This window comes from Magnolia sinica, chromosome 14 (genome assembly GCF_029962835.1).
Source record: "Magnolia sinica isolate HGM2019 chromosome 14, MsV1, whole genome shotgun sequence".
NCBI lineage: Eukaryota > Viridiplantae > Streptophyta > Magnoliopsida > Magnoliales > Magnoliaceae > Magnolia > Magnolia sinica.
Genome location: NC_080586.1, coordinates 15,871,004 through 15,898,837, shown reverse-complemented (window position 1 = coordinate 15,898,837; position 27,834 = coordinate 15,871,004). Strand labels below are relative to the sequence as shown.

General features: G+C 39.1%; 1 protein-coding gene across 8 annotated transcripts; it reads left to right on the top strand.

Annotated features, from left to right (window-relative positions):
* The first annotated feature begins 368 nt into the window (after window positions 1-368).
* On the top strand, window positions 369-14,793 carry LOC131224648 (putative ubiquitin-like-specific protease 1B). 8 transcript variants are annotated; one of them, XM_058219922.1, is made up of 11 exons: window positions 369-476; window positions 869-1,710; window positions 6,658-6,737; window positions 8,253-8,346; window positions 8,748-8,846; window positions 9,129-9,221; window positions 9,316-9,435; window positions 9,835-9,885; window positions 12,107-12,210; window positions 13,280-13,352; window positions 14,148-14,793. In XM_058219922.1, exons 2-11 carry the CDS (start codon window positions 919-921, stop codon window positions 14,208-14,210), a joined length of 1,569 nt encoding a protein of 522 aa, XP_058075905.1. In that variant the 5' UTR covers window positions 369-476; window positions 869-918; the 3' UTR covers window positions 14,211-14,793. The 8 variants fall into 8 exon arrangements, with proteins under 8 accessions (XP_058075905.1, XP_058075903.1, XP_058075904.1 ...); XM_058219920.1 differs by having other exon boundaries at window positions 374-476; window positions 756-1,710; XM_058219921.1 differs by having other exon boundaries at window positions 406-511.
* The last annotated feature ends 13,041 nt before the right edge of the window (window positions 14,794-27,834 follow it).

Below are 27,834 nucleotides of genomic sequence, written 5' to 3'. Positions count from 1 at the left end.
TGCACAACTTAAAAAAATAATGAGCCTCCTCCACCGTAAACAGTGATTTTTTTTTATATTTTTATTTTTTATGGTGATCCAGACAGTTCAAATCGCTGATGTAACCTTGGATGGACCAGAACCGAAAAATTGGACGGATAGGATTACACTAACTTTCTGATTTCTCCGATCTACTTTGGAGCACTCACCATTTTACTTCTAACCGTCCACTTAATTACCATTATTTAGATGGTTAAAATTTATTAATCAATGTGATTTTAGATATATAAGAAATTCACAATGGGACCCGCAATTTGGATGGACTGGATGACTGTAAACAAGTTTCACGTGTGAGGATGATGAGTCACTACCATTTTTTAAATTGTGTAAAACTATTACAGGAATTCGCCCCCCTTCTTTCCTCGCGCAAAACCCACCCTCCCTACCTCCATCTCTGAAAATCCGTGTATTCGATTTCCTTTTCCATACCTCCGTTGGTAATTTCTCTCTCCTCTCTCTCGATTTCATTACGGTAACATTTCATTTCTCAAAAACCCTAATTTCCTCACAGTATTTTGCCCTTTTATTCTTTCTGTTCTGATAGATTCGGAGTAGTTTGATTTCTAGGGTTTCTTCTCGAAATCTTTACGAATTTTCCGCTCTGGTGGGTCTGATGATCTCTTTTGGTAAATTCGATTGATTTCTAGGGTTATTATTGTAATCTTCATCATGGAAATGATTTTATAGGTTTTTTTTTCGTTTTTTTGTTTTTCCAGTCACGACTCCAATTCCAGGCTCTTCCCTAAAAAAATCACTGCTTTTTGAGGGTTTTCTTTGCAAGATTTCATTTTCTTCTCATCTCATGGTTTTGATTTCGATCGATGGTTAGTCCATAGATGGGAACGATTTCCAGGGCTTTTTCGGTATTCTTGACGAGAAATGGGTGCCCTAACAGAGAATCGCAAGCGCTTTATTGACAATTTCAGCTTGAGCCCTGCGTTCGCTTCTCCTTATTTTTCCAATCCAGAGTTCGAAGTTGACCTTCCGCCCTCAAAAAAGCTCAGAATTCCGTCAATGCCATCTGTTCCTGACGGACCCAGTTCATCTGAGGCCCCTGGGTGTTCGAACTCTAGGCTCCGCAGCTGGCCGCCACCTCAGCCTTTGAGCCGAGCCGTGCATGCCCCACAGAGAAGTTCAAAGTTCTCCCGGCCTGCAAATCCGGCAAAGAAGTCCCAGACGGAGGGGAGTGGCATCGGTGGTGTAATGGGGCTTTTTCATGGTGTGAATCGTGTGATGGCCCGTTTTGGTCAATGGTGGTGGAGAAAGGGTGAGCCGGCAGCTGATACTGAGCGGTTGAGTAAAGACAATTACCAGAGACTGGTTGAAGTGCAAGAAGGTCATTCGATCGTTTCGGACCCGGCGAGTGGCGATGTGTGTTTTCCAGAACCAAAGGTCCCGGATTCTCTTTTCTATCCGTCGCCCTCGGCTGTGGTATCTGATTTGACAGGTTTGACCCCAATAGCTGAGAAAGGGAAAACAGTAGATATTACCAATTTGGTAAACCATGAAGTGGATGAGACGCTGGTTGGGAGGCCACCTGCCTACAAAGAACTGTACGAGTCCTCAAAGAAACGGGATCCAAAATTGATTTCATTGGATTTTGAGCTCAGGTTAACGGAAAAGAAGATGTCTTCATTCAAGATTGCAAGCCAGGCACAGGAAGTAAAAGAGGTAAATTGGTTTTCTACTTCTCTCTCTCTCTCTCTCTCTCTCTCTCTCTCTCTCTCGCTCTTTTTATTGAGTTCCTGATTTTATTATAAACAGGTCTCTTTGATAGCATGTTTGCTGCTGCTCATTGCTTGCATGAAGGTGCATTCTTTTTATCTGTTTGTATCCATCTATCTGTTACCGTATGAATATGCATAGAAAGGTAATTTGGGTAGTTGGTCCCGAAAAACTGAGATTGTGCCTTAATCCTAAATTTGACGGGTCTCATGCCCTCTGCATTAGATTAAGCTACCGTCAAAGCATGGTTTACTTGACTTAATGGCAAATTTTGGTCTTTGTTCTTTTATGTCTCTTAAAAGTCTGCATAATTGTGATTAAACGGGGAAGCTCCGCTTTTGCACATGAGTATTTGACATGGAGGGTGTGGTCCCAACCAAAACCGGGATTAAGGCACCTTTATCCTGATTTTATGGGACCCCCTACCCAAATGAATCACAAACTGATAGTTAGCATTTGCAATTTGCATGCCGCTCGTAAGCCTACGAATGGTTGTCGTAAATCTCAGTTACACCCTTTTGTTTGCTACTTTAGGCACACAAAATTCAGAAGTATAAATTCTACCACGCATTCAAATCGATGGGTTTGCCTTTGATATATGGACTTGTTGCAAGGCTTCTCTTCAAATAAAAACCAAAATTTCAAGAAGTAATTTAACAGTTAACAGTTGAATGGCTTCAATCCATGATGACATAGCATTTTTGTTTTTCTCTTGACCAAGTAGTTCATTTAGCTTCTTCAAATTGTTCAGAGAGTTTGGACTACCATTTTGTTCTAATAGGCAGATTACCAATTCTAGTGTTTTTTATCGAGATAGTGAAAATATCTGAAACAGCCTATGCAACGACCCATTGACCACCTAGGCAATTGCCTAATGAAAATGGGAGGGAGAAATTTCACAAAAAAGGAAGCAGGCAAGAAAGAAAACATGAGATAGATGATTTGGTGGCTTTTACGTTTGAGTTAGTTTTTCTATAGAGGACGTTTATTGAAAGAGGTGGAAGCATCTTTTAGCATTCTTATCCCAAAGCAGGAAGGGATTGATAGCTTAAGGGATGTTAGGTCCACTAGTTTAATCTGGGGCCCTATATGATCCTAGTGAATATTCTTGCATCCAAATTCGAGGAAAGAGTTGGGGTATGTCATTTCAAAGACACAAGGAGCGTTCATCTTTGGCAAGTACATTTTGGACAGTGCATTGTTATTCCATAAATGCATTGATTCGAGATACAGGGATAGGAAGAAGTGAGTCATTTTAAAGCTGGATATGGGGAAGCCAATGGTAAGTAACTTGCTTTGAACTCTTTCCTCACCCCAAGTGTTTCAGAAGTGTAGAGGGTTGCACTTGTATATCATTCAGAGTGAGCACTGGATTAATTCATTTGCAAGTTGAGTTGGACCAGAAATTTGAGGCAATGCCAAACTCGTTGATGGCTTGATGTTGTGCATGCTTTCTCCTTATCTTTTAGTTGTAAGCTGGTTGTGGGGAAGACTTGTTGATGTAGGACGGCCTAATCCAACTTTAAATGAATGTGGTATTTGAAAGGTGCAGATTTATGCAATCTTTAAAAACAAATAAAATATTAGCCTTATACATCATAAACACAAGAAAGAAATAAGGTTAATGCAGCAATGATTATGGCCATCCATCACAAACACAAAGTATTGAATCTTAAAATCTGAATTTAGTTAGATCTGACAAAAGATAGAACTTTCGTCTTGCAATAGGTCTGTCTAACGATCCAGGTGGATTTTCTAATCCAGAAAATGAGAATTTTCTGAATTGGAAAATCTGGAAAATTCAGGAAAAAAATTGGTGGTTCTTTAAATTTAGGCTTTGGGTGATGGGTTTTTAAGAATGTCGAAATACGTAAATGTGGGGATGTGAATCTTTTAAGATATAATGATTTAGATAACAGGATTGGCTTCTAGATCTAAAGATTTTAGGAGAAAAAGAAGAAAATATGGTTAAAGAAAAGAGTACCTTGAGAAAAGAAAAAAGGAGAGAAAAGTAGAGGATGAGAAATCACTTCCCTGGGCCACACGCCCTCTTCCAATCACTGAAAGTCGAAGACGAAATCGTTAGAAGCAAAAACTCTTTTTTTTTCTTCTTAAAACATAACATAATATTCTTTAGGTTTAGGGTAAAACACCCTTATAAATTTGTAATTACATGAAATTACCAAAATACCCTTACTAAAAAAAGTTTTTTTTTTAAAAAAGAAATTCGCACAAAAATTGTGTGCAAACTATCTCAAAACTTAAATAAATAAAATGTTCATAAACTAAATTCAAATTTAAGATGCCCGATGGGCCTTGATGATAGCGCCATGAAGGTGGCGCAATGAAGGTGGGCCATGATGATCCAACAGTCCGATCACACCATCATCGCGATCCAACGGTCCAAATGTCTCCTTCAAGCAACTTACACACGCCACGAACGCGTGTAAAGTCTTCAACTACTAGAGACCCGACCCGTACCTGTCATCTAACCACATTGACACGGGTAACGCACGCCTTCGTTGATATACTTTGAATGGCCTGGTATCCGCATCACTTGTGATCATGTCAATTGGAAGTTCCTTTATTTTGTGCTTTTTCACTTGGGATGTGGCATGACGTAGAGTAAGTGGATCCAAAAAATGTGTCTTTGGCCTGTCGTTCTATTTTGGCCAGTGGTTTGCCGCAAGGTTTCTTTAGTGGATTGACAGGTCTTCCCTAGGTTAACCTTGTATCCCCAATTTTGTTTGTGGTGGTGGTTGAGGTGCTTAACAAAATGTTTGAGAAATTGGGTTCTGTGGATCTGATTAACAGGTTTAAGTGAAAATGCTTAGTTTTTAGATTTCTCATTTTCAGTTTGCAAATTGCATGAGTCTTTTCTGCAACATAGAGGAAGTGCGGGTAGACAACTTGGGAAGGTTATCAAATGTTACAACGGGGGAAAGTTTTATCAAATGTTTTTTTAGTCATGCTAGGGCTAAAAATTAAAGCGATAGTTAATACGGAGATGCCACTGCGACAACAAAGGCGATAGTGAATGCAACGACATGATCGCCCCCGTATGTGGGGCGATTCCTCTTCAGCCTCCTCTCATAAAGAATCACGACCATCTGCGGCAACAGGAGGTTCGAAGGCAAAGGCTTCGTTGTCGCGATGTGATGAGGAAAGGGAAGAAGGTGAGATCCTAGATGACCAAGGATGGAAGAAGGTTACTCGTCGTTGTCCGACCCATATCATGAAAGATAGGAGAAGGGATTCATTCCCTACATTGTTCGTTCGAGGGTACTCGGCAGGATGGCTCCCTATCAACATATCAAGGGTTTTCGGGAGGGCAGGTGCGGTTATGGACGTTGTGATGCCGAGAGATCAGTTTAGTGGTGATTATAGAGGGTTTACTCTGGTCCGCATGTCATTTGAGGAGGAGCTTGCTAGGGCAGTGGAATTGCTCCATGGTGTGAAATATGCCAGCCAACCGTTGCTCGTGCAACAGGCAAGGTTTGGGCTAGATCGATTGGGTCAGAAGAGGAAAGATCCCATCCCACCAAAAAAAGTATACAGACCTAAATCCACCTCCCATTAGCCGGTATCGAAGGAAGGCATCTCCTTTAGAGATGTCCTCCTCAACCAGAACCCCACGCCACCCAGCGGACCCATCGATAATATCTCACCTCTGTCCCCCATGCTAGTACCTATAGCCGCATCTTCTATCTCCGCCGAGGAGGGGACCATTCATATTAATCAAATCTTGTTTAATAAGGCCAAAGAAGACCTTAAAGACACGATCGTCATTATCTCCAAAGATGGGGCATCCATATCCCAGGTGAGAGACTGGATTGCAGAGACAACTGGATATCGTCCCGGTAATTACAACATCAAACCTCTAGGCTACAATGAGCTTTGGGTGAAGGTCTGCCCCGGTCTTAATCCGGAGATGTTGTTAATGGCAGGACATCTTCATTCAGGTGGGCCGGTAGCAAACGTATTGAAATGGGAGGACTTCTCATTGTTCGGTAAAGAAAATATCTAGGTCCAGGTATGGGGTATTCCTTTGGAACTTTGGCATGATGAATTTTTCATCTCGGTTGCTGCATCTCTGGGATCTTTCTTGGACCTGGACAACAAGACGAAATTGGGAGAGGAGCTTATGGTTATTAAAATCCTTTCAGCTACTTGCTTGCAAAATCTAAATTGAAGTAGGATTTCCTTCTGGATCTGACTTGCTTTTTGTTTCCAAGTCCAAGGATCATGATCAAGGGGTGCTAACCACTGCCACACTTGCTTTACCACCTGATATTCACTACTCCTCTCTGCTCCTCATTGTCTTCTAATATTGCTGGTTTGTGGAACAATGATCACTGTATTGCTCTCCAGTTTTGCTGCTTTAGTTGGTGAATAAAATTCTTCCCAAAACAATGAAGATTTAAATTGGCTATTGATTACAAACACGAGTTAAGATGGCCTTTCCTTTGTCATCACAAATGGCAGAATCAATCAAAACAATGAAAGGAAACAAATGGCAGAATCCTTTACATATAAAAATTGTTGAAGGATTGTTGTTGTTGATAATATATATACCTACGAACATATATATTGGAATCAGATGTCTTTGAGCGTCTATGTTAGCTTTATTTGGTGACACCATGAAATAATTACTTGTCATGCTTTCCAAAATTAAAAGGATGACACCAAAAGGGTTATTTTTTCCAATATCATTTTGATCAGTTACTAATCATGACAATTTTCTCTATTGTACTATTCTAACCATTCATCACGAAAGAAAGAAAAGAGGAGAAAGAAATGCATTCATGAATTATTATCTATACACGATAATATATTTCCTCTTCTTGTTGGGTTTTATGTACTGTGCTTTAACAATTTACTTAATATTTTCAGGTTGTAGGTCGCGATGCTTTTGTCGCTCTTACAGATGAGGAAGAGGTTGCCGTTTACGATGCTTTGTTTGGTCCCAATAGGTATGGTGATATTTTGATATACTGTTCTAGGGATTAACTTTTCCAATCAATCATGGTCTTCGAATGCTTGGTATAGATCATGCCGACAACAATTCCCATAATGTTTGCATATTGCAGGAATTTAAACACAGATACAGCAAATAACTTCAATTCCAGCAATATAAACAAACTACCAAAAATCAACAAAATCAGCACTTATACTTAGTCCCAGCAGTCCAGACTGATTTCCAGCAGCTAATAAAGACCTTGAGTAATCAAATTAACCATATATCATGCTGGATCTTGTGCGTATTCAATGATACAAAGAATTGAAGTCCTACCTTGAATGAAGTATTAAAAAATAACCTTAAACACCAAAAAAGGTTTCCAAGTTTCCTCCAGGAAAAAAAAGGTACTGCAATCGTTTGTCAATAAAGCTATCATACCCCTAAAGAACCCTATTGCTGTCTCTTAATCTCAGCCATAGGCTGATTAAATCTTGGCCAATATATTTTTGACAAGCTAGACTTATATTCTACTCAAACCACTTGGCACCTGCATGTAGACCCATATTCATGTGAAAGCCCACCTGGTACGATGGGAGGCATTGTTGTGGGTGACTTCTGGATAACATCAACCTTCAGCTTTTGCTCTCCAAACACTGCTTCAGACCCAATTTTTGCTGGTTATTTGGACTTATTCACTTGTGCAACTGAATGGCTGACAGCTAGGCCCCACTTGTACTGCATTGGGTCCACTTACACCTTTATTGTCAGGGCTTGTTTGTGACACTTGTTTGCATAATCAACTGATGATCTCAGTGCCTCCTATTATGAAGGGGCTTTTATTTGAATATGGGTTTGAGTGCACGTGGTTTTAGTAAAATATAGGACAAGTCCAGTTTGCATAATATTTTTATTTGCTTTAGTAAGAAACTCTGTTTTTTTTTGTAATGGCCGAGACTTGATCAACCTATGACTGAGATCAATAAATAGCTTTAGGGTTCATTTAGCCTTGTGATAGCTTATATATATTTATTTATTTAAGAATGGTTGCTGTATTTTCTTTTCCTAGAGGAAATGTGGAGACCTTTATTTGGTATTTGGGGCCTTCTTTTTAAACCCCTTTATTCAAGGTAGACGCTTTCATATCATTGCTTCCTGTCTAATCTGGTATGATTATAGTCATTTTGATTGCTGAAGTTCTGTATTAGCTGAAACTCAGTTTCAGTCTCTGGAATTATTTCAAGTGCTGACTTCACTGATTATTTCCTGTGGATGGTCTGTTTATTTGTGCTGGAGTTAGAAGTTCTATGGTGGATTTGCATTTAAAGTCCTGTAAATACTTAGGGTTTGTAGTGGGAATTATTGTGAGCCTATCCTACACCAACATGTTTGAAGATTGTAATCAATCATGAATGTTAATCCCTAGATTGATTGCATCAGACTTCTTGTTTTTGGTCTTCCGTTTGAGCTCTAGCTCATAGGTGTCAATAGCTTTTGGTAGTGATGTTTGACTGAGTCTCTTATAGTGCAGGCGAGGAGTCTTAGTTACACATGCGAATTCTAATATTGTGATAACCAAAGAGAAGTTGATGTGCTTGAGACCTGGTGAATGGTTGAATGATGAGGTGATTTTCTTTGCTTAACCTACATTACAAAACATTTTAATGTTTGGTAAAAGCTTAGTCAATAATGTGTGTGCATGCACAAATTGCAGAGGTATGCTAATCCCATACGCTTGTGGAGCCCTGCCCATCCATGCAGGTACACATGCCAATATCCACGTGCGAGATCAGAACTTTCTGTCTGCTTGGGAACAATGCTTTTATCCTCTGCCTAAGAAATCTCTGTTTCACTCAGATCTAAATAGTGTAGCCCACCTGATGGAAAGCTCAGATCTGGCACATGTTCCTTTTTGGCATGTGTGCATACCTGTGGATGGGGTGGGCTCCAGCACGCATTTGCAATTAGCAAAACTCCGTACATATTAAATGCTTTTCTTATATGCATTCAGTTTCTTCTTCTGCAGGTCATAAATCTGTATCTTGAATTATTGAAGGAGAGGGAAAAAAGGGTACCAAAGAAGTTTTTGAAGTGCCATTTCTTCAACACTTTCTTCTTTAAAAAGGTTGGCTACTTCTATCACGTGCATCCCCATACATTGGACTGTTAGTTTCATGATCCATGCACCCTAGACCTTACCTTTTTTTTCTTTTTTCTTTTTTAGATTATAGACTCACAGATTTCGAATAACTTTGCTCTGTTGCTTCCCTTTATCCTTGTCGGTTGTCTTGTTATTTTCTTTTATGATTGCCTTGTTCTTTCTTTGAGTTAATTTATTCTTGATTGCAGTTAATAATTGTCAGTTGATGTTTATGACGTCATTTCCCCCCCTGATTTTACAATGTAGCTTGTTAGTGGGAAGAATGGTTATGACTTCAAATCTGTCAGACGATGGACTACCCCAAGGAAGATAGGGTACGGCCTTATTGAATGTGACAAAGTAAAGTTGTTATGCCCCTACTATTTTTCTCGCTTGTTCTTTTGACTTGTATTCTCCATTTCATCTCTAACTTTGGCTCACCGATTATGTGCAGATATTTGTCCCGATACACAGAGAGGTGCACTGGTGCTTGGCAGTTATTAATATAAAGGACAAAAAATTCCAATACCTTGATTCGCTTGGAGGCAAAGATGCCCAAGTGCTTAAAGTACTGGTATGTTTAGTAAATATATATGTCATCAGCATCATCTTCATCATCATCATCATCATCTAAGCATTATCCCAAATAATTGGGTTCGGCTTGTAGGAAATGTACATTTCATATAAGGAATTACTCTACTTGGATTTTTGGTTAAAATTGCTGTTTGAGATGCATACATGAATTGAAAAGTTATGGTTGTGTTGATCTTGGATCTCCTTATTGCTTCATTATTTTGTTGATTTGTGTTTGACAAGATATAACATTGAAATTCACATTGTTTACATATACAGACACACATGGATGTGTGTTTATGCACGTGTACTATTTTTTTGAAAGGCCCATGCATGTGTATTATCAAACACTGTTATTTGAACTTGATACTTTTTTTTTTGTTATTGCTGATTGTCAAAGAATGGAAGCTACAGAAATTTCGGTGGTCTAAACTCTTTAGAAAGGTTTCAGGTTGAGATTCTTCTTCTTCCTTTTTTGTTTTAAAAAAATGACGGTGGATTTTTATTTTTATTTTTTTATTATTTTTAATTATCTGGAAAGATATAATGAAAACTTAATTCCAAAGAGAAAAGGAAATTCTTATCCATTGAGGTAATAGATAGGAGGTTCTGATATAATACAGGACTGATCTGGAGGCCCCTTTGTTAATGAATCAACCATGGAATTGCCTTGCTGGGCACATGACTAAAAGCGATCCAGTTACAAGTACCTTGAATTTCAGATATGATTGGACGATGCTTCCACTGTACTGGCAGCTGCTGCTCATCCAAGAAAGGGCTCTCTTGGACTTCCCTTCAGCCAAAAGAGGACCACCAAAAGAGTTTAAAAACAGATTCAGCTCTTCTTATGGCTCTCTCAAAAGGATTAAATGCATAGATCCTCTCTCATCCCTAACTACCATGCCAAGGCTGCTATCATCAGGATTGCCCATTCAACAGCCATCCATTCATTTCAGCTTCATCCACCTGGATGAATTTGTCTCCAGACCTCATAATCTCTTCAGGCTTACTATAATCCGAAATGGCTTGATTCCTATTCCGGCTCAAATCCCACATAAAACTCCTTTAAACTCCTTCGCTTGGTGACCCCGAGGCCCCCAGCTCATAATATGGTATTTAATCCATTCCGTTATCACAAGCAACGATGGATTGGCTTCCTTAAAAAGTACTGCTATTATGCTATTTCCATATGCCCCACATAAGGCATGTGCAAGCGTACTCCATAAACTGATTTTCCCAACTTTCTTATCCAACTTGATTTCCCTTCATTTAGTACGGATTCTGATTTCTTTCTAACAATCTCCTTGCATGACTTGCCCCGATTGGTGGCTATTTTCTGTTGCTGTTCTCCTCTTATGGTGGTATACTCGTGCATAAATTTCTGTTGGGGGCTGGTCGGGATTTTACAAGGTTTCCTTCTGCAGTAGACAGGATGGATGGCTGCAATTGGTTACACATGATGTGGTACATGGTGCTTGCATTCCAGTCTTTGATTGTTCATTTGTTGCAATCACTGCACCGCCATTTGCTGAGGTGTTGAAGGGCCGGGCAGCAAAACTGCTATCTTCTTGAGCCATTTCTCAAAGTGGTTCCAGATGATCTGGAGCTCTGTATTCTAGAAGAAATATTTAAATTATAATTAGGAGAGGCTAAGGTCCTCTGTAGTTGGTAAATTTAGTCATGACCAATGTTTTAAATATTGACGATATTGGCCGATATATTCTACGATATGTCTTGTATCCCACATGTGCGATACGAAACGCACAGGTAGTGCCGACATATACCACATGTTCAATCCGGTAATCATTTTCAATGAAATTATGTTAAATCAGTGTCAAATGATTACAAATTTGGAGCTTTGATTTCGATATCCATTGGTTCTTCATGTCAATTGAGAATAATTTCGAAGTATTTTAGGAGTATTTGATGAAATGATCATCACATACGTTCTAATTTCAAAATTTGAGAGTAGGTGGTCCAATTTGGGGAAAATTGGGGAAAATTCAAAATTTCCCCAATTTCTCCAAAATCGCTTGCAATGTTGCTCCCCAAACATGAAATCATGCATGCATGAGGGCTGATCTATTGATTTGTCAAGTCCTTGTCAATTTTCAGAAAATAAAAATCATTTTAATTAAAAATTAATTAAAAAAAAAATTCCTGAAATTTCCCTTCTACCAGCTGTTAATTGAGACTAATTTATAAGTATTTAGGAGTATTTGATGAAATGATCATCACATACATAAATGTTATGCATTCAATTTGAATATAGTTGCATTAGTTCAGTCAGACAACGCATAACTTAAGATCCTATACAAAGGAAACCTATTATGTGCGCATCTTTTCTGAGATGTTATGATAAAGTGTGTATTAAGGTCTTTTTTAACAATCCCTGAAGTTTCATTGAAAAATTCAACAAATTTCCCAATGTTTCCCCATGTTTCCCAAAAACTGCGATAAATTACCCAATGTCAACGATATATCCCGTGCGATAACCGATACGTATATGTATCCCAAGGATGTGATACATATTGTGATACTGATATTTTGAACACTGGTCATGGCAGGCCAATTCTCCTCCCTGTCTCTGCAAGCATCTTAGTTAATGTTGGTTCTAGATTATAATCTTGTTATGCTGAAATAATCCCAATGCTGATATTTTATAATGTCAGGCTAGATACTTTCTGGATGAAGTAAAGGAAAAGAGTGAAAGGGATGTTGATTTACGTTCATGGAAGCAAGAATTTGTCCGTGACCTTCCTGAACAGCAGAATGGGTATGTATTCTTGGGCACCAGTATTCTCTGAGGGCTGATCACCTACTACTGGTTTTATGCCGCAACTCATCTTTTCTGTCTTCATAAATTTATGTTTCTGATGTAAAAAAGCATTGTAGGTGGTCATTTCTCCTTTTTTCCATACTTGTTCCTGCTCATGGGCACCAGTATTCTCTGAGGACTGATCACTTACTACTGGTTGTATGCGGCAACTCATCTTTTCTTTCTTCATAAATTTATGTTTCTGAAAATGCTTGTAAAAAAGCATTGTAGGTGGTCATTTCTCCTTTTTCCTTATATCTTCTTGTGATAGCTGGAATTACCCATGACCATAATGTGGTGGTACTTATATCCCTTCTGCTGGGATGCACATCCAAAACACCGTGCATGCATTTGTGAACAAGTCTGGATGTCATGCTCACGTAAATTAATTCAGAAAATGCAGGCGGGAGTTCAGAGCTACTTGTAGCTGGTTTGCCTCTTTTCAGCAGATCAGTGACATTTATCCTTATTTAGGGATAACTTGATTGATGCTCAATTTATGTCACCCATCATCGTCATCCTCACCATCATCATAGCCTTATCCCAATGATTCGGGGCATCTGTTCTCATGTTAGTTGGAAAAACTTCGACAACTAGCTGTCCAACTGACATCAACACTCCTTTACTTGGGCTGGTGACTGGTTGCTACCAGGCAGAGTTTCTCTATTTTACCCCAATTCATTCTACATCAGGCAGAATAAATACTTATTTATTCAAAATTTTGTGTTTAGAAGGATAAGGTTTCTTCTTCTTCTTCTTCTTCTTCTCTCTCTCTCTCTCATTTTTTTTTTTTGGGTGGGGGGTTAGTCTTTTAGAAGTCAAAGCTATGCATTGAAGCGTTTGAGAAAAATAAAAAGAACGTAAAACTAAAATTTGGGAGTTTCTCCATGTCCTTTTATTTATTTATTTATTTATAGTATTGCAGTGGTGGGCACACGTGAAAGGTGCCTGTCAGGGCTACCCTGTAGCACTGGTTTGCAATTTCCTGTGAGATGTCCCTGAAAAGATTTTTCTCCAATCTTAATAGGTGGGACTGTGGCATGTTCATGATTAAGTATGCAGACTTCTACAGCAGAGGTTTAGAACTTTGTTTCTGCCAGGTAAGTTTTTTTTTTTTTTTTGTACATTCTAATCATTTAGTTCTGGTAAACTACACTGGACAAAAGCCCAAGTATTTTCCTTGTCGCTAATGGGAACTCAACTAATTGTTGGCTGGGCTACTTTCTTAACCATTGCCACTTTCCAGAATAGGAAAATGTTCCAAAATATAATATTATACACCAAACAATTCACGCAAACACTCATCACCAGTCTGATCATGGTTGAACAATGGTTATGTTTGGGCACCACCAGTTTCTTGAGATGGTATGACCCAAAATTTTCTAGTAGGTAGTTCCCTAGCCGTTTGGTGCCACTGTTGGGTCAGACTGGTTATGAGGACGTAGATGGATTATTCGGTATTTGTAATGTGCACAGAATCATTCCCTATGGAATCATGAATCTGCTTTCAGGAAACAAATTCCCAATAAAAAGATTCTGTCTATAGTGTTTGGGTACTGGGAAAGCTATTCTCAGGTATCCAGTTTGTATTTGAAGAAAAGTGATGGAGAGGAGAGGCCTTTTTATCATTTTCTAACATATGATTGTTGGATGAGAATCCATTTTCAAACCCATCTTAAAGATGGGAATCATAAAAGGGGGCAAATTTTTGGGAATTTGATTCCTATGAGAATTCATTTCCTGCCCTTTTCCCGGACCCAAACACAAATTCAGCCCCTCGCTAATGGAATCTGTTTACCCAGTGGCTGGATTCCCATGAGCCAAACAACTTATAGTAACATACACTGTACAATCGGAATTCTGGATTAAGCTGGATCTGTATCTTCTCTTTCTAGGAAGACATGCCCTATTTCAGGAAGAGAACGGTGAAAGAGATTTTGAATTTGAGAGCTGAATGATCCATGAGATGTGTCAGATTGATTTCAAGCAATGCAATGTACAGTAGCAGATGGCTGCATACTTTGTGGGGCTTGTAGAGATGGCGTGGCATTGAGAGATTCCCCAGGCTTTCCGAGAGGCGGCCCTTTGGCACTTCCATAACTAATGGATGGATTTGCAGTGGAGAACATTGCTGTTCTGGCATGCGAATGCAGCTCCCGATTGATCTAAACCGGCTCATCAAGATCTAACCAGAACTAGTTTTTGCCAGCATAGAGCCCAACCGTGCACGATGGGCAAACTGTGACATGGTGGCTCCTGTATACTACACAAGATTGAACAGGTAAGGTGTGATTGGCAGAGGGTGGTGGGTGCCCAGGTTGGGTGTTTTGGTAGGATAAAGTACATCATTTCTTTCCGAGTTTCTCATAGAGTTATGGTAGTTTTTAGCCACTGTTGGTACATTTCAATAGCAGTGTAATCTATTCAGAGTTGCAATGGCGTGAATGCTTTTTTGTGATCATGTGGTTTGTTTGACTCAAACTTTGCTGATCTTCTGGCCATCAATGGAAATAGAGGATTGGAATCCAACGTACACCAACAGAGCTGAAATCCAACATCAGAAAAGTAGATTCAGACATCTTGGTTGCAGTTAAATCTCAGTTGAGGTCAGCTCCAAGACTCAGTTATTTATCTGTTATTTTAGATTGGTGAGGGTGCATTTTTAAATATGAAAATGGAGTGAGAGTATCTGAGCATTTCAGGGGCGTCTTCCCTTGGAAAGCCAGAACAGAAGGAACCCCTCCAATCTGAGAAAAATACGAAGCCAGATGAAGGAAGAGTGAGAAATTGCAGTCGCTCCTTCCTGTTTCGGTTTCCATCCTATACCAGAAAGCTGGTAAGCCATTGCCTTTCTGTTTTCAGTGAAGGGCTGAATGTTTCTAGATTTTCTCCAACTCCATTCTAGTCAATGTTTCAGTTCATGCATTTAGAAAGGCCCATTGAATATGATCTTGATAGTCAAGTTCTTTCCATTCCATCTCTCTTTTGTTTGTTTTTTTCTTTGAAACTACATCCCCAGACCCTGCATCTTCAAAATGACGGGGTTCCAATTAAGACGATCCGAATGATGTGGGGCCTAAGGCCTGGTTTATAAATCCTGTTCCCATTTTTTTGTGTGGAGGGAAGCTGCCATTGCATCGTATTTTGTTTTACCAGCACGCTGCATTAAGACATCTAAACAAAATGCTTCGTGTTAACAGTGCTTTTGGGTGTTGAAAATGCACTGGTGCGTATCCCTACTAGAATCCGATCACGAAGATATCCCCAAGGATTTTATTTTATTTTTGTAGCTGCACCCATGTAGATGGGTGGGCCTTATTTTCAGCCCAAGGAATATTTACTAGGGGTACCACAATATGAATGTTTCAGATCATGCACAATGCACATGTTTGCTGTGTTTGGGGCTTGAAGGTATAACGCCAGGGATTACCAATCATCTAGAGTGAAATCCAGTTGATGGGACGTTCCTAGTTGGTCCTACCATGGCCCACAAAACAGTACATAACTTGGTGTTTCACATATTTCTGCCTGAGATGTGCCCAATCTGCTCCCATGTACCCCACCATGTGATGGCCTAAATCACTCATTTGGAAGCTTCTACAATATCTGGTCAATGTGGATGAACTGAACTCGTTGGAGATTACCATGGTCAACACGGAAGAACTTTATTGGTTGAAGATCGCTGCACATCGGTACCAATCAACCGAAAGTGAGAGTGGGGACAAAGGTACATTTAATGACGAGCGTTTGTCATTTGTGTGCATTGGCAGTGGAAGCTGTTGACGGATAAACCGATGTCATGATTTGGCAACGAATCATGTTGGTCGGGCTAGATTTCAGCACAATGCGACTCAGCAACAGGAAGCCAAAAGCCTCGATATTTTACTTCCGTCAGCGACTCATTAAGAATTTCAATCTCCCAAGCACACATGCATAATCGTAATCACTTTAGTATCTTCATTGCACTCGTATATTTCAACAAAATATTGAAAATGACAAAAAAATTGTCATTTTTATTACAAATTTACACATCATTGAAAAGTCAGCGATAGGTAGGGGTGTACTGGCTCGACTTGGCTCGGCCACTAGCTGACCTCAGCTTGAACTCAGGCTCAGCTCGGTCCTCAAGCCTGACTGGCCAGCTCGGCTTGGCTCGGTTTGGTCAGCAGCTTGGGCCAGTTCGAGTCAAGATTGAGCAGAGTTCGCCTGTGCAGCGCTAAGATTGAGCAGAGTTCGCCTGTGCAGCATTTTCACAGACAACAACAACGGTTTTACAGGTATTTTAACAAACACCTTCTAAGCAACATAAAAATCAAGAAAAAAGGGGTATTGGTTTCATATACATACCTTCCTTGCCACCAGCCACACTTCGTTGGGTCATTTCATCAAACACTTGGTGAGCAACATCAATATCAAAGTAACTGAGTCAGCGAACTAGTTCGATCTGAGTTCGATTCGAGTTGGGTTCGATTCGAGTCGAGTTGAGCTGGGGCCAGCTCGAACTCATTTTCGAGCTCAAAAAATCAGCTCAACTCGGCTTGAGCTCAGCTTCGAACCGAGTCGAATCGAGCTTTTTCAAGCTGAGTCAAGCGAGCTAACCGAGCTAGCTCAGTTCGTGTACACCTCTAGCAATAGGTGGTTCATACAATGTGGAAAACCAACTTAATAAGCTTTCAAATATATTCAATTTCATGTTGTTTTTGGTCGTTGTTTATTTTGAAAGTGGATCACAAGAAAAGGAATGAAAATAAATTCGAGTATTCAACTCTTTGGGGTTGTTTAAGTTTGCAAATTTTGTTTCAGAGGAAAATGATGCTTCTCGGGGACACCATTTCTAGAAAACAATGAGAAATGAAAAGTTATTTCTCTTGATTGTTTTCTGACAAGATTTTCTTTAAAAAAAAATTCTTCATTTCTAAATATGTTGTTTGAAAAAACTCAATTTTTCATAAAACTTTTACTTGAAAATGGAAGGTGCAATGAAGATAGTGTGGCGCACATATCTCACACTGTTACACATGAAACATTGACATACGTGTGGCATTTTTACATGTTACGCATGTTGTTGATGTCTTAAATTTGTGAGCAATAAGGTCTGTTGATGCCATCAACAGACCACTTGATACAATCAAGAAAATATGAAAAAATTCATGTTGGTTGTTACAATGTTTTAGTGTTGCTACTTGATGTCATCGAAGTTCGATGCCATCGACATATCCTTGATGAGTGGTTGATGCCATCGAAGTCCCATCGAGCGTGTGCGCAGAGTTGCGTAACTGTGGGATTTGGTTCATATTCTGATTATGATAATTTATATATTGGGAGTGATCTAAGGCTTTCTAAATTGTTTCTACGAGTTTCAAGGGCATAGTTTAGGCTTGTAAAGTGGATTCAGGGCTTGTTTGAATCGGTAACTCTCTTTTGTAATTTCTGCTTTCATAGTGCATTACTTATCACTTTGTGTCGTAGTTTTTTTTTTTTTTTTTCTCAAAAGGGTTTTTCCACGTAAAATTCCGATTGTTCTTGTTTGGACTTGGTTGCGCCATTGTGAGTACTTTGCTTGATCCATCTCTAGTTGTTTTCGCGGTTTCCCAATAACACATCAACAATGTGTAAATACCAATACCAAGCGACATGTCCTTGCAATTGGTTTCCAACACAAGTTTAACGGACATCGAAAGACATTTTAAATAAAGTCAATGGGCATGTTGGGGGTTTGAAGATATGTGTGCTTAATAGCTTGTGGTCAAGATTCCACTAACAAATGCGGTTAAGATTCCACCTACAAATGTGGTTAAGATTTAATCTGCTTCCTCTACAAATGTGATTAAGATTCAACCTGATGTAGGTGTCAAATTTGGTCGCACACATTATGTGTATGTGTGTGTGTTATAGGTAGGCTAAAGTTGACATCGGTTCACCTCGAACTTGACTTGAATGTGGGTCCTTACTCTTACTCGGGTGGTAGACTCCCAGGAGTTTCAACACCGGGTCAAGGGTTCGCGTACCCACCAGTGGTGAAATCCCACAGTGTGCGTGTGTGGGGTGCGTGTGCGTGTGTAAAAAAAAAAAAAAAAAACTTAACTCGAATGTCAAAATAAATATATTAAGACTAGATCTATGAAGATTGGTCAACTATTCAACCACCGACTGCACAGGATTAAATGATTTGCAAAGGGGAGAGATCGTCCTTCTAATGAGTTTTTTAGCCTTTGTAGAAAGGACTTTTAAATATGTGCGTAATATCTTACATCGTTCAACAATAAAAGAATATAATGAAAAAGAATAAAACTAGGCTGAAAGCCAATCAATTAAATAAATAATTTTTAATTATAGTATGCTATAAAAGTATGATAAAAAAGAAGAAGGAAAAATATAACTAACAACAATTTATTCTTTACGAGATGGTCGTCAGAATGAATGCCTGTTTGTAGCAAGAACGTCGTCGGACATGAAAGTTAGATTGCCTGCTTAACTAGCTTCATGGTTGGACAATCATCAAAGATGATAATTTGTTTGTCATAGGTTGGGCAATCATCAAAGATGATAATTTGTTTGTCATAGGTTGGGCTTTGTTGTACGAGACAATTGTGGGTCGTGGGAAGGGGTGGACATCTATTCATCCCTTGACTGGCTTTGTGGCAAGGTGGCTATTAGAGGCAACTACCTATTTGTTGCATAGGACTAGGTTTCGTAGTTGATGGTCGATGGCGGCCAGATCTTCAATAGTCTGTTCATCATACAACTAGGCTTCGTGGTGAGACGGTCGTTGAAAAATGACAGTTTGTTTGTTATCCGACATGGCTGATCTTCGTGGCGAGATGGACATTGGAAACGACAATCTTTTCTCCAACATTCTTCATTCATGGCCTCCTCGAATGTGAGAGGCTCATGGTTCGCTATTCACAACCCCAAGTGTAGGGTCGCGATGTAGTAATAATCTCGGTAAGATTGAGGTAGAATTCACAGGGACTGAAACTTGTACGTTTCTGAAATTAACTAGAAGTAGAACTAGAAGAAGATGTGAAACTAATTCTGAAGTATTTGAGAGAGTAATTGTAAATAGAGTAATTAAAACTAAGAATTTAAAGGTAGGAACTAGGATGCCAAGGATCCACTTGTAGTGATCAGGGAGCCCTCTTGCTTGATTCAAGTAACATAATTAGAATTGGAGTCCTATCTTATCAAATTGGAAAATATATCAATAAAACCAAATATGAACTTCTATTGACCTAATTCTTAATGAAGGAGAATTATGATAATTGGCAGGGATTCCATCACCAAATCATGCCCACGAGACCATGACAAACAGCAGGATTTACCAATCCCATAATCTCAAAGCAGGAGAATTGTGAAGATTAGGAAGGATTCCATCACCCTACCATGCCCAAGGGAAGATGGTGAGCAACAGGACTTACTAATTACACAATCTCAAATCAGGAAAAGAAGATACTCAAAGCTATTACAGATCTACTGTAATTTAAGTCACAATAAACCATTAAAAACTAATAGTATTCATTAAATACCAAATTAGAATCCATGAAGTTCAACATAAATATGAATCAAAGCAATAGAAACATCTCATCATGGTACGAGCTTCACCTCTTAGCCCTAGCTAAGAGGTTTAGCTAACCATAAACATGATTGGACCAAAGCCTCTTAAGAAAAACATGAAAAACAACTAAGGAAGAAGAAGAAAAACTCTTGGCGACGGCTTCTCCACCCTTTCACTCCACTCCTTAAACCCTAGAAGATGCCTAGGAACATCTTAAGGAATCCTATTTTTAGTTGTGGAACTTCAGCTTTAGTACCTAGTTGGAAAATTCCAGAAACCGCCTCAAATTTACGCAATTTGTTAAAATAGACTTCACTCTGCGCAGTTTTTTAAAATAGACTTCACTCTACACAATTTCACAAAATGACTCAGAGTTTCAAAATATGCTTTTTCAGGACAACAGGATTCTTTTTCTTCACTTCAAATCTTTGATTCTCTTCATTCCTCACTTGGTTTTCTTAGATCTTTAACATGTAAATTCTTCAATCTTGATCTCTTAAGATCCATCCCTTGCCTTGGTGATTCTTGAGCATCAAATCAATACTTTTAGCACCTTTGTCAATCTAAGCTCTTAAATTCACCTTGCAACACAAACATAAGTAAAATATAACATTAAGCATTATCATGCTCATAAAACCAAGATATAAATGGAGAATAATATGCAATATTTGACCCTCAACATTCGCATATAGGCATAACAAATTCATTTCCTCAGTTTCTGCGGAGATCTCGTTGAGGCTTCTCATTTTAATAGGAGCTAAGGAGAATTGGACGAAGATGTGCTGGCTGAATTCTGATTTGATGAAGTACTTCCAGGGGAGATGAAACATACTCTTAGACTTCTGCAATCTGAAGGGGGTGATGTGGGTGTCTGCCCCTGATTCACATGCCTCTCTTCTTCATATTCTTTGGCCTCAACTTGATTTTCTTTGGCCGAATCTTCCTGGTTCCACTTATGAGCTTATTCCTCGCAGAACACCACATCTCTACTTACCACCACCTTATTAGTTAGTGAGTTGTAGAGCTTATATGCCTTTGACTCTTCGTTGTAGGCGATGAAGATATACTTCTCGCCACGATCATCAAGTTTTTTTTTCCTTATTGCTTTTGGAACTTGAGCGTAGGAAACACGCCTAAAGATTTTAAGGTGCGTCACACTCGGCTTGTAGCCGCTCCATGCCTCCTTTGTTGTCATGAACCTGGCGCTCTTAGTGGGATACCGATTGAGCAGATATGCAGTACATGTAACTGCCTCTCCCCAGAAGCTTTTTGGTATGCCTTTCTCCTTCAACATAGTCCTCGTCATGTCGAGGATGGTGCAGTTCTTCGGTTCCGCAATTCGATTCTATTGTAGTATGTAAGCTGCAGTGTACTGCTGCTTAATGCCCTATTCCCTGCAATATTCTCGAAATACATTTGAAGTATACTCCCCACCTCTATCAAATATGAGGGCCTTGATTTTGTAGCCACTTTCATTTTCAACTTAGGCTTTGAAATTTTTAAAGATAGAAAAGGTCGCAAACTTTTCTTTAATGCAGAATAAGTAGAGTTTTCTACTAATCATCAATGAAGGTAATGATATATTTGTTACCTCCAAGAGATGGTGTCTCCATTGGTACATAGATATCAATGTGAACCAATTGCAATGACTCCTTTACTCTTCGGGATACTCCAACTGGGAAGGAGTTCATTTGTTGCTTGCCAAGTGTGCACCCCTCACATACATGTTCTGGAGCTTCAATAGCAGGCAAGCCATGCACCATACTTGATGAGGACAAGAGCTTAAGACCACTAAAGTTCATATGGCCAAAGCGAAGATGCCACTTCCAAAATTCATTATTGACACGTCCACAAAGACACTTCTCGAGTCTTGTGTTTATATGGAGTGAGAACATTCGACTTTTTGCCATTTGGACCCGTGCTACATGTCTACCACATGCATCTTTTAATGACATAACTGAGTTCTCCATGTGTATCACATATCTCTTTTCAAGTAGTTGGTTGATACTGAGGATGTTACTTTTCATGTTGAGTACGTAATATACATTAGAGATGAATTGTGGCTCACCATTTTTCTAGTAAATTTTGATTTTACCTTTACATTTTACCGGAGTTTTTGATGAGTCTTCGAACGTCACATCGCCATGAACTCCTTCTGTGAGTTCCATAAAGAGCTTTTTGTCGCCGCACATGTGATTGCTTGCACCCGTGTCAAAATACCACACATCTGACTGATCACAACCTTTCTCTTATGTAAGAGTGTGGTTTTTTCCTCTTCATGACTTAATGCTTTGGCATAGTTGGATTGTTCATCTTGATCCACCGGCTTGCTCCAAAAATCTGATGCATAATGGTCGAACTTGTTGCAATTGTAGCATTGAACGTTCTTTGTGTTTCAATGACCACGCATGGACCGGCCACTACCATTTCCTCTTCCATAGACGTTGGTAAACTTTTGTTGATTTTGAGTGACTTTGATGATATTGACGCCCTCTGCCTCTTGCACAATTGCTATTGGTGCGGCCCCCTCGAAAATGGGAGCTTCCATGACCACGATCGGTTTTTTGTTCATTTAGTGTTAATCTTGACTACAATGCTTGCTCCAAACTTGTGGAATTAGCATTCTTTTGTATTCTTTGTTCATGAACTTACAATGATATCATTAGTTCCTCAATGGAGAGCTTTTCGAAATCTTTTGATTCTTCAATTGCCACAACCACATGTTCAAACTTAGTTGTGAGGGATCGAAGCACCTTTTCAATCATACGAATGTCTTCGATCTTTTCACTATTTCTTTTCAAGTTATTAACAATAGCGAGTAATCGTGAAAAATAATCTAAGATACTCTTACCTTCCTTCATATGAGCGGCCTCGAACTCGGCTTTAAGAGTTTGTAGCCGGATTCTCTTTACACGATCCACACTCTTGAAGATGGTACTTAGTATCTCCTATACTTGCTTGCTTGATGTTGCTTTAGCGATCCTTTTAAAGATGGATTCATCCAAACCTTAATAGACAATAAACAATACTTTCTTGTCTTTTTTCCTTTGATCTTTGAGGGCGGCCTTTTGTTCAGTAGATTAGGCGGCTTCTTACTCCGTAGTGGGCTCTATGTACCCATCGATGACGATCTCCCATAGATCTTGTGACCCGAATAGAGCCTTCATTTGGATGCACCAGTTTTCGTAGTTATCCTTAGACAACTTTGGAATTTGCGGCTGGATTGTGTTGGCCATTTTTATATGAACAAGTTGTTTATGGGCCAAGCAAATTGGCTTTACTAAGCCTCAAGACGACTTAGACAATATGTTTTTTCTAGGAGAAGGAGACAAGGATGGAATAGAATTATGGGGTTTTTTTTTTTTTTTTTAAATAAAATTTCTCAAACATATTTTTTCAAAAAACTTTTTGTTGGCTGAAAATTGTTGCCGACTTCAACCAGAAACCTGGCGCTGTGATACCAGTTTGTTGGCTTTACAAAGCCCAAATGGTGACAAGTGCAGCTCCACTTGCAAGGGAGAGAGTAAATATACTATATTATTTTTCTTAAAAACAAGCTACTGCTATAAAAAGAATGACTTGTTTTTCTGATTTTTATACTTCAGAACATAGCTATTTATAAGATTAGCTAGTGTTTACAAAAGACATTACTGCCCCTGTCTAGTACATTCACCAAGAGTAAATGGCGCTGGGCAACCAAACAATTCTATGGAGAAACCAATTGATTTCATTCTTAGCATCTAGGGAGATTGAATCTGGATGAGTCTAGATGAATCTGTATTAGACAGGGAGGATGCATCTGTTGGATGAATCTGCAAATAATAGGGAGGATGCATTTGTTGGATGAATCTGCAAATAGCAGGGAGGATGCATCTGGTTTGCACGTTCCAACAGAAGGGAGTGGGCTTTCCTTCCACCGAGTTGAACTGACTCGGCTCACTAGAGCCAAGTGCGGATGGGCTGTTATTGCGTTAGGGAGGGTTGTTGCTACCCTTATTCGTCTCAAAGCGTTGGATGTATCAAGCTTGCTAGAAACGGATTTCGACCCTTCGCCGAGTCTAGCCTTTTCTCAATCAATTTTCGTTGACAACGAAAGAGGTAGGCCTCTAAAACCCATTCTAGTGTGTAATCTAGACCATTCATGGAGACCTACTCCATTCTTCTACGAACCTGGATGTAGATTATTGAGCAATCAAGCTTCTAGCCTAAACCCCATTGAAAGATGTCTTAAATACAATCTAATGGTGTGAATTTCCCCATTCTAAGGTAAGATATGCCCTTCATATGCATCTACTTCCCGTATACAACTCTGGATCAAATATCGCCTCACAAGGTGAGGAGAACCCTTCAAGATTCCTAACATAAGTTCTAGTTTTCTCATAGTTACACATTTCTTCCTGTTTTTGTTGGAAACAAGATTCCCAACCTAAGTCGTAGTTTTTTCATAGTTACGCAATTCTTCCATTTTTGTTAGAATTCCTCTCTTACTTGCGTAGAATCTATGTTAGTATAGTTTTTGTAATGCTAACGTTTCTAATGTGCTAGTAATGTTCTGTGGGTAATCTAGAATGCCATGTTAAGATCTATTTTGATTCTAATATCTCTAATGCCATGCCTAGACTCAATCTCTTGTGAAATCATTTCTTATGTTGTCCAACTGATCTATTTAAAGTTGGTAGTGGCATTCATTGTTTACTACATGATTAGAATGGTTCATTTATTCCTATTTGGATTGGGAATTTTCTTGTTAGAGTGGCTGTGTTGGAAACTGTCTAATGTTGTATTGATTTCGTTCACAAATGGGGGGTGGGATAGAGTTATTATGTTTATGAAATAATATGGCATTTGTGTGGAATGAATGTGGCATGTGTATGAAAGTAGTGTGGCATTTGTGTGCAAGCAGTTGGTCATTTGTGTGTGAGTAGTGTGGCATTTATGTGGAATGAATGTGGCACCTGTGTGGAAGTAGTGTGGCATTTGTGGGATTACTCATAAAAAGGACCTAACCAACCTTGTGGGATGAAAGTGTGAAATATAATTCTTAAATGTACATGTTGAATGAATGGAATCACGCCCATTTGAACTATAGTTTCTCCTACTTGGTTGTAGTTTGACATTTCAATGCTTAATATTTGAATTGCGTGAGATTTCTGAACCACGAGGTTGAAGTATGTCCCTAGTGATTTCCAACTAGTGGGGTCGATGCACGTCTCTTGTGATTCTTGTACCTTTGTTCACGGTACCCGCATGATAGTCGATGTACGTCACTTTGTTGGTATCGGGATCATGCCGGGTTAGGTTTATATGTCATGGGTTGGTCCTTTATGTGGTATCCTTGTCAAATGATTATTACATTTATCATTGAGAAAATGGAGATTCATAATTGATTGTTTGTAAACTGGATTAATAAAGGTATAACATATGCATCCATGAAACATTTGATTTCGTTATACGATCACTTAGGATTCCCGAACCATGAGGCCCATGTATGTCTTTAGTGATTCCTGATTAGTGGGGTCGATGTATATCCCATGTGATCCACATATGATTGTTTAATCTTGTATCATGCATTTATGACGTTGTTGTACATCATTTTGTGACTTCCATGTTATTTCATAGAACTCATGGAATGACACTGTTGTATGTCACCTTGTGATTTTTAGGTCATTGTTTGGTCGTTCACTTGTATAATGGATTTTACTCACATTTTCAACTAGATGTGCATCAAGATTTTATCCTACTATAATCGTTGTGATTGTTTTGCTTGTTTTTGTTCATTATACTTACCTAGGATGATGAATGAAAAATCTTAGAGGAATTCTCATTGAGATGATCACTCACTCTTTATGTGTATGTACACCAACAGATGGTGGTGGACTAGAAGAACTGGAAGGAGTGTGAGAAGAATCATTTGAAGAAGCATCGTACTTTAGCATTGTAGAGCTCTTTTGATTCACAGAAAGAAAAGAGCAAACGATTTACTATATCAACCATTCATTCACAGATTACGAGTCTAGATACTCCTCAGTTGAAAAGATATGCCTTGCCTTTATTTGGGTCACTCAACACTTGCATCAATACATGATCTCTTATCCTATCTTTCTGCTCATACGTATGGACCAATTGAAGTACATATTTGAGAAACTGGCATTGACTGACATAATAGTAAAGTGGGAGTTGCTTCTTTCCAAGTTCAACATTACCTATTTCACTCAGAAAGTGATCAAGGGGCAAGCACTAGTCGGTCATCTCGTAATACATTCTCTGCCTGACTACCAACCATTGAAGACCTTCTTCCCCAATGAAGATATCCTATTCCTCGAAGGATAAGAAGGATTATAAGCAGATGAATGAACTTTGTATTTTGATGGTGCAGCTAATAGTAAATGAAGTAAAGTAGGGACAATCCCCTACTCTCTAGATGACATCCCTATACCTATCTCAAGAAGATTGGCTTTCAGATGCCTGAACAATGTAGTTGAGTATGAAGCATGTATAGCAAGTTTAAAAGAAGCAATCATCTTGAGAGTGGAAAAGTTGAGGGTCTTCGGTGATTCGCAGCTCATCGTCAATTAAACAAATGATGATTTAAAAACGAAGGACGAAAAGATGATTACATATCACATCTATCTTGAAAACCTCATTGATGAATTCCACAAAATCACCTTCACATACATGTTGCGTGACAAAAATTAATTTGTAAACACTTTGGCTACATTGACATCCATGCTATAAATGTCAAAAGGCATAACCCAATGGGAACTCATAGTCAAACTACAAGAAGACCTGACGTTTTGCCTACAAATTAAAGAAGCTAAAACACCATTTGACGGACATCCTCGGTATAATTACAATAAGAAATATCTGGAAGATTGAGTATACCCGAAAAACACCACACTGACGAATCATTGTACAATTCAGAGATTAGCCGCGCAGTTCATTGTTAATAACGATATCGTATATAAACAGTCCTTTAACCGGGTCTTGTTACGATGTGTGGACGAGACGGGAGCTGCAAAAATCATGTTCGAAGTCCACGATGGAATTCGTGGTCCACATATGAACAAGCACATGATTGCCAAGAAGATCCTGCAACTAGGATATTACTGGTTAACTGTGGAAACCGACTGATGTCAATACATCAGGACATGCTTTAAATGTTAGGAGCACACGAATCGGATCCATGTACTTGCTTCTGAATTATACAACACCTTGGCCCTTCTCAATGTGTGGTATCGACACCATCCGCAAAATCAACCTCAAGGCATCCAATGGCTACAAGTACATCTTAGTGGCAGTCAATTACTTTGCCAAATGGGTGGAGGCAGCATGTTATACCACCATAATAGCATTACATGTGGTACAATTCCTAAAGAACAACATCATCGACAACTATAGAGTCCCACAGGTTATCATCACAGTATTGGACACCCTTCGTAAACTAGAAGGTGGATAACTTTCTCAAATAATTTAAAGTCAATAGGCACCGATCAAGCCTTTATCAACCGTAAATGAATGGGAGGGTTAAAGCTGCTGACAAAATGCTCATTCACATCCTCAAGAAAGTGGTGAAAACGTACCACAACTGGTCAAAGATGCTTCCATATGCACTATGGGCTTATCGAATTTCTATACGCATCACGACAGGTGTTAATCCATACGAACTTACATATGGAATGAAGGTTGTTCTACCAGTTGAAGTGGAGATTCCCTTGCCACACAAATTGTTGGAAAGTGAACTTGAAGATGGAGAATAGATAGAGGCTCGGTACGATCAATTACATCTAGCGGATAAAAAGTGTATTGTGAGCATTATTCCATTCACAAACTTACCAAAAGAGGATTGCATAAGCATACAACAAGCAGGCCCATACAAGAACATTTAGAGTAGGAGACATGGTAATCAAAAAAATCCTACCTCTTCACTTGCCCAATCCAATGGGTAAAATTAAGCCCACTTGAGAAGGCTCGCTCATCATTCAAAAAGTACTCCCTTGAGGCGCGCTTCACATCACTGATATAGAGGG

What these genes read in the sequence shown, in the direction of transcription:
- LOC131224648 (XM_058219922.1), top strand. Translation starts at nt 919, where the DNA reads ATGGGTGCCCTAACAGAGAATCGCAAGCGCTTTATTGACAATTTCAGC. An exon ending in GCTTTGTTTGGTCCCAATAG is followed by an intron (nt 6,738 to 8,252) that starts GTATGGTGATAT and finishes CTTATAGTGCAG; the next exon opens with GCGAGGAGTCTTAGTTACAC. An exon ending in CTTCCTGAACAGCAGAATGG is followed by an intron (nt 12,211 to 13,279) that starts GTATGTATTCTT and finishes CAATCTTAATAG; the next exon opens with GTGGGACTGTGGCATGTTCA.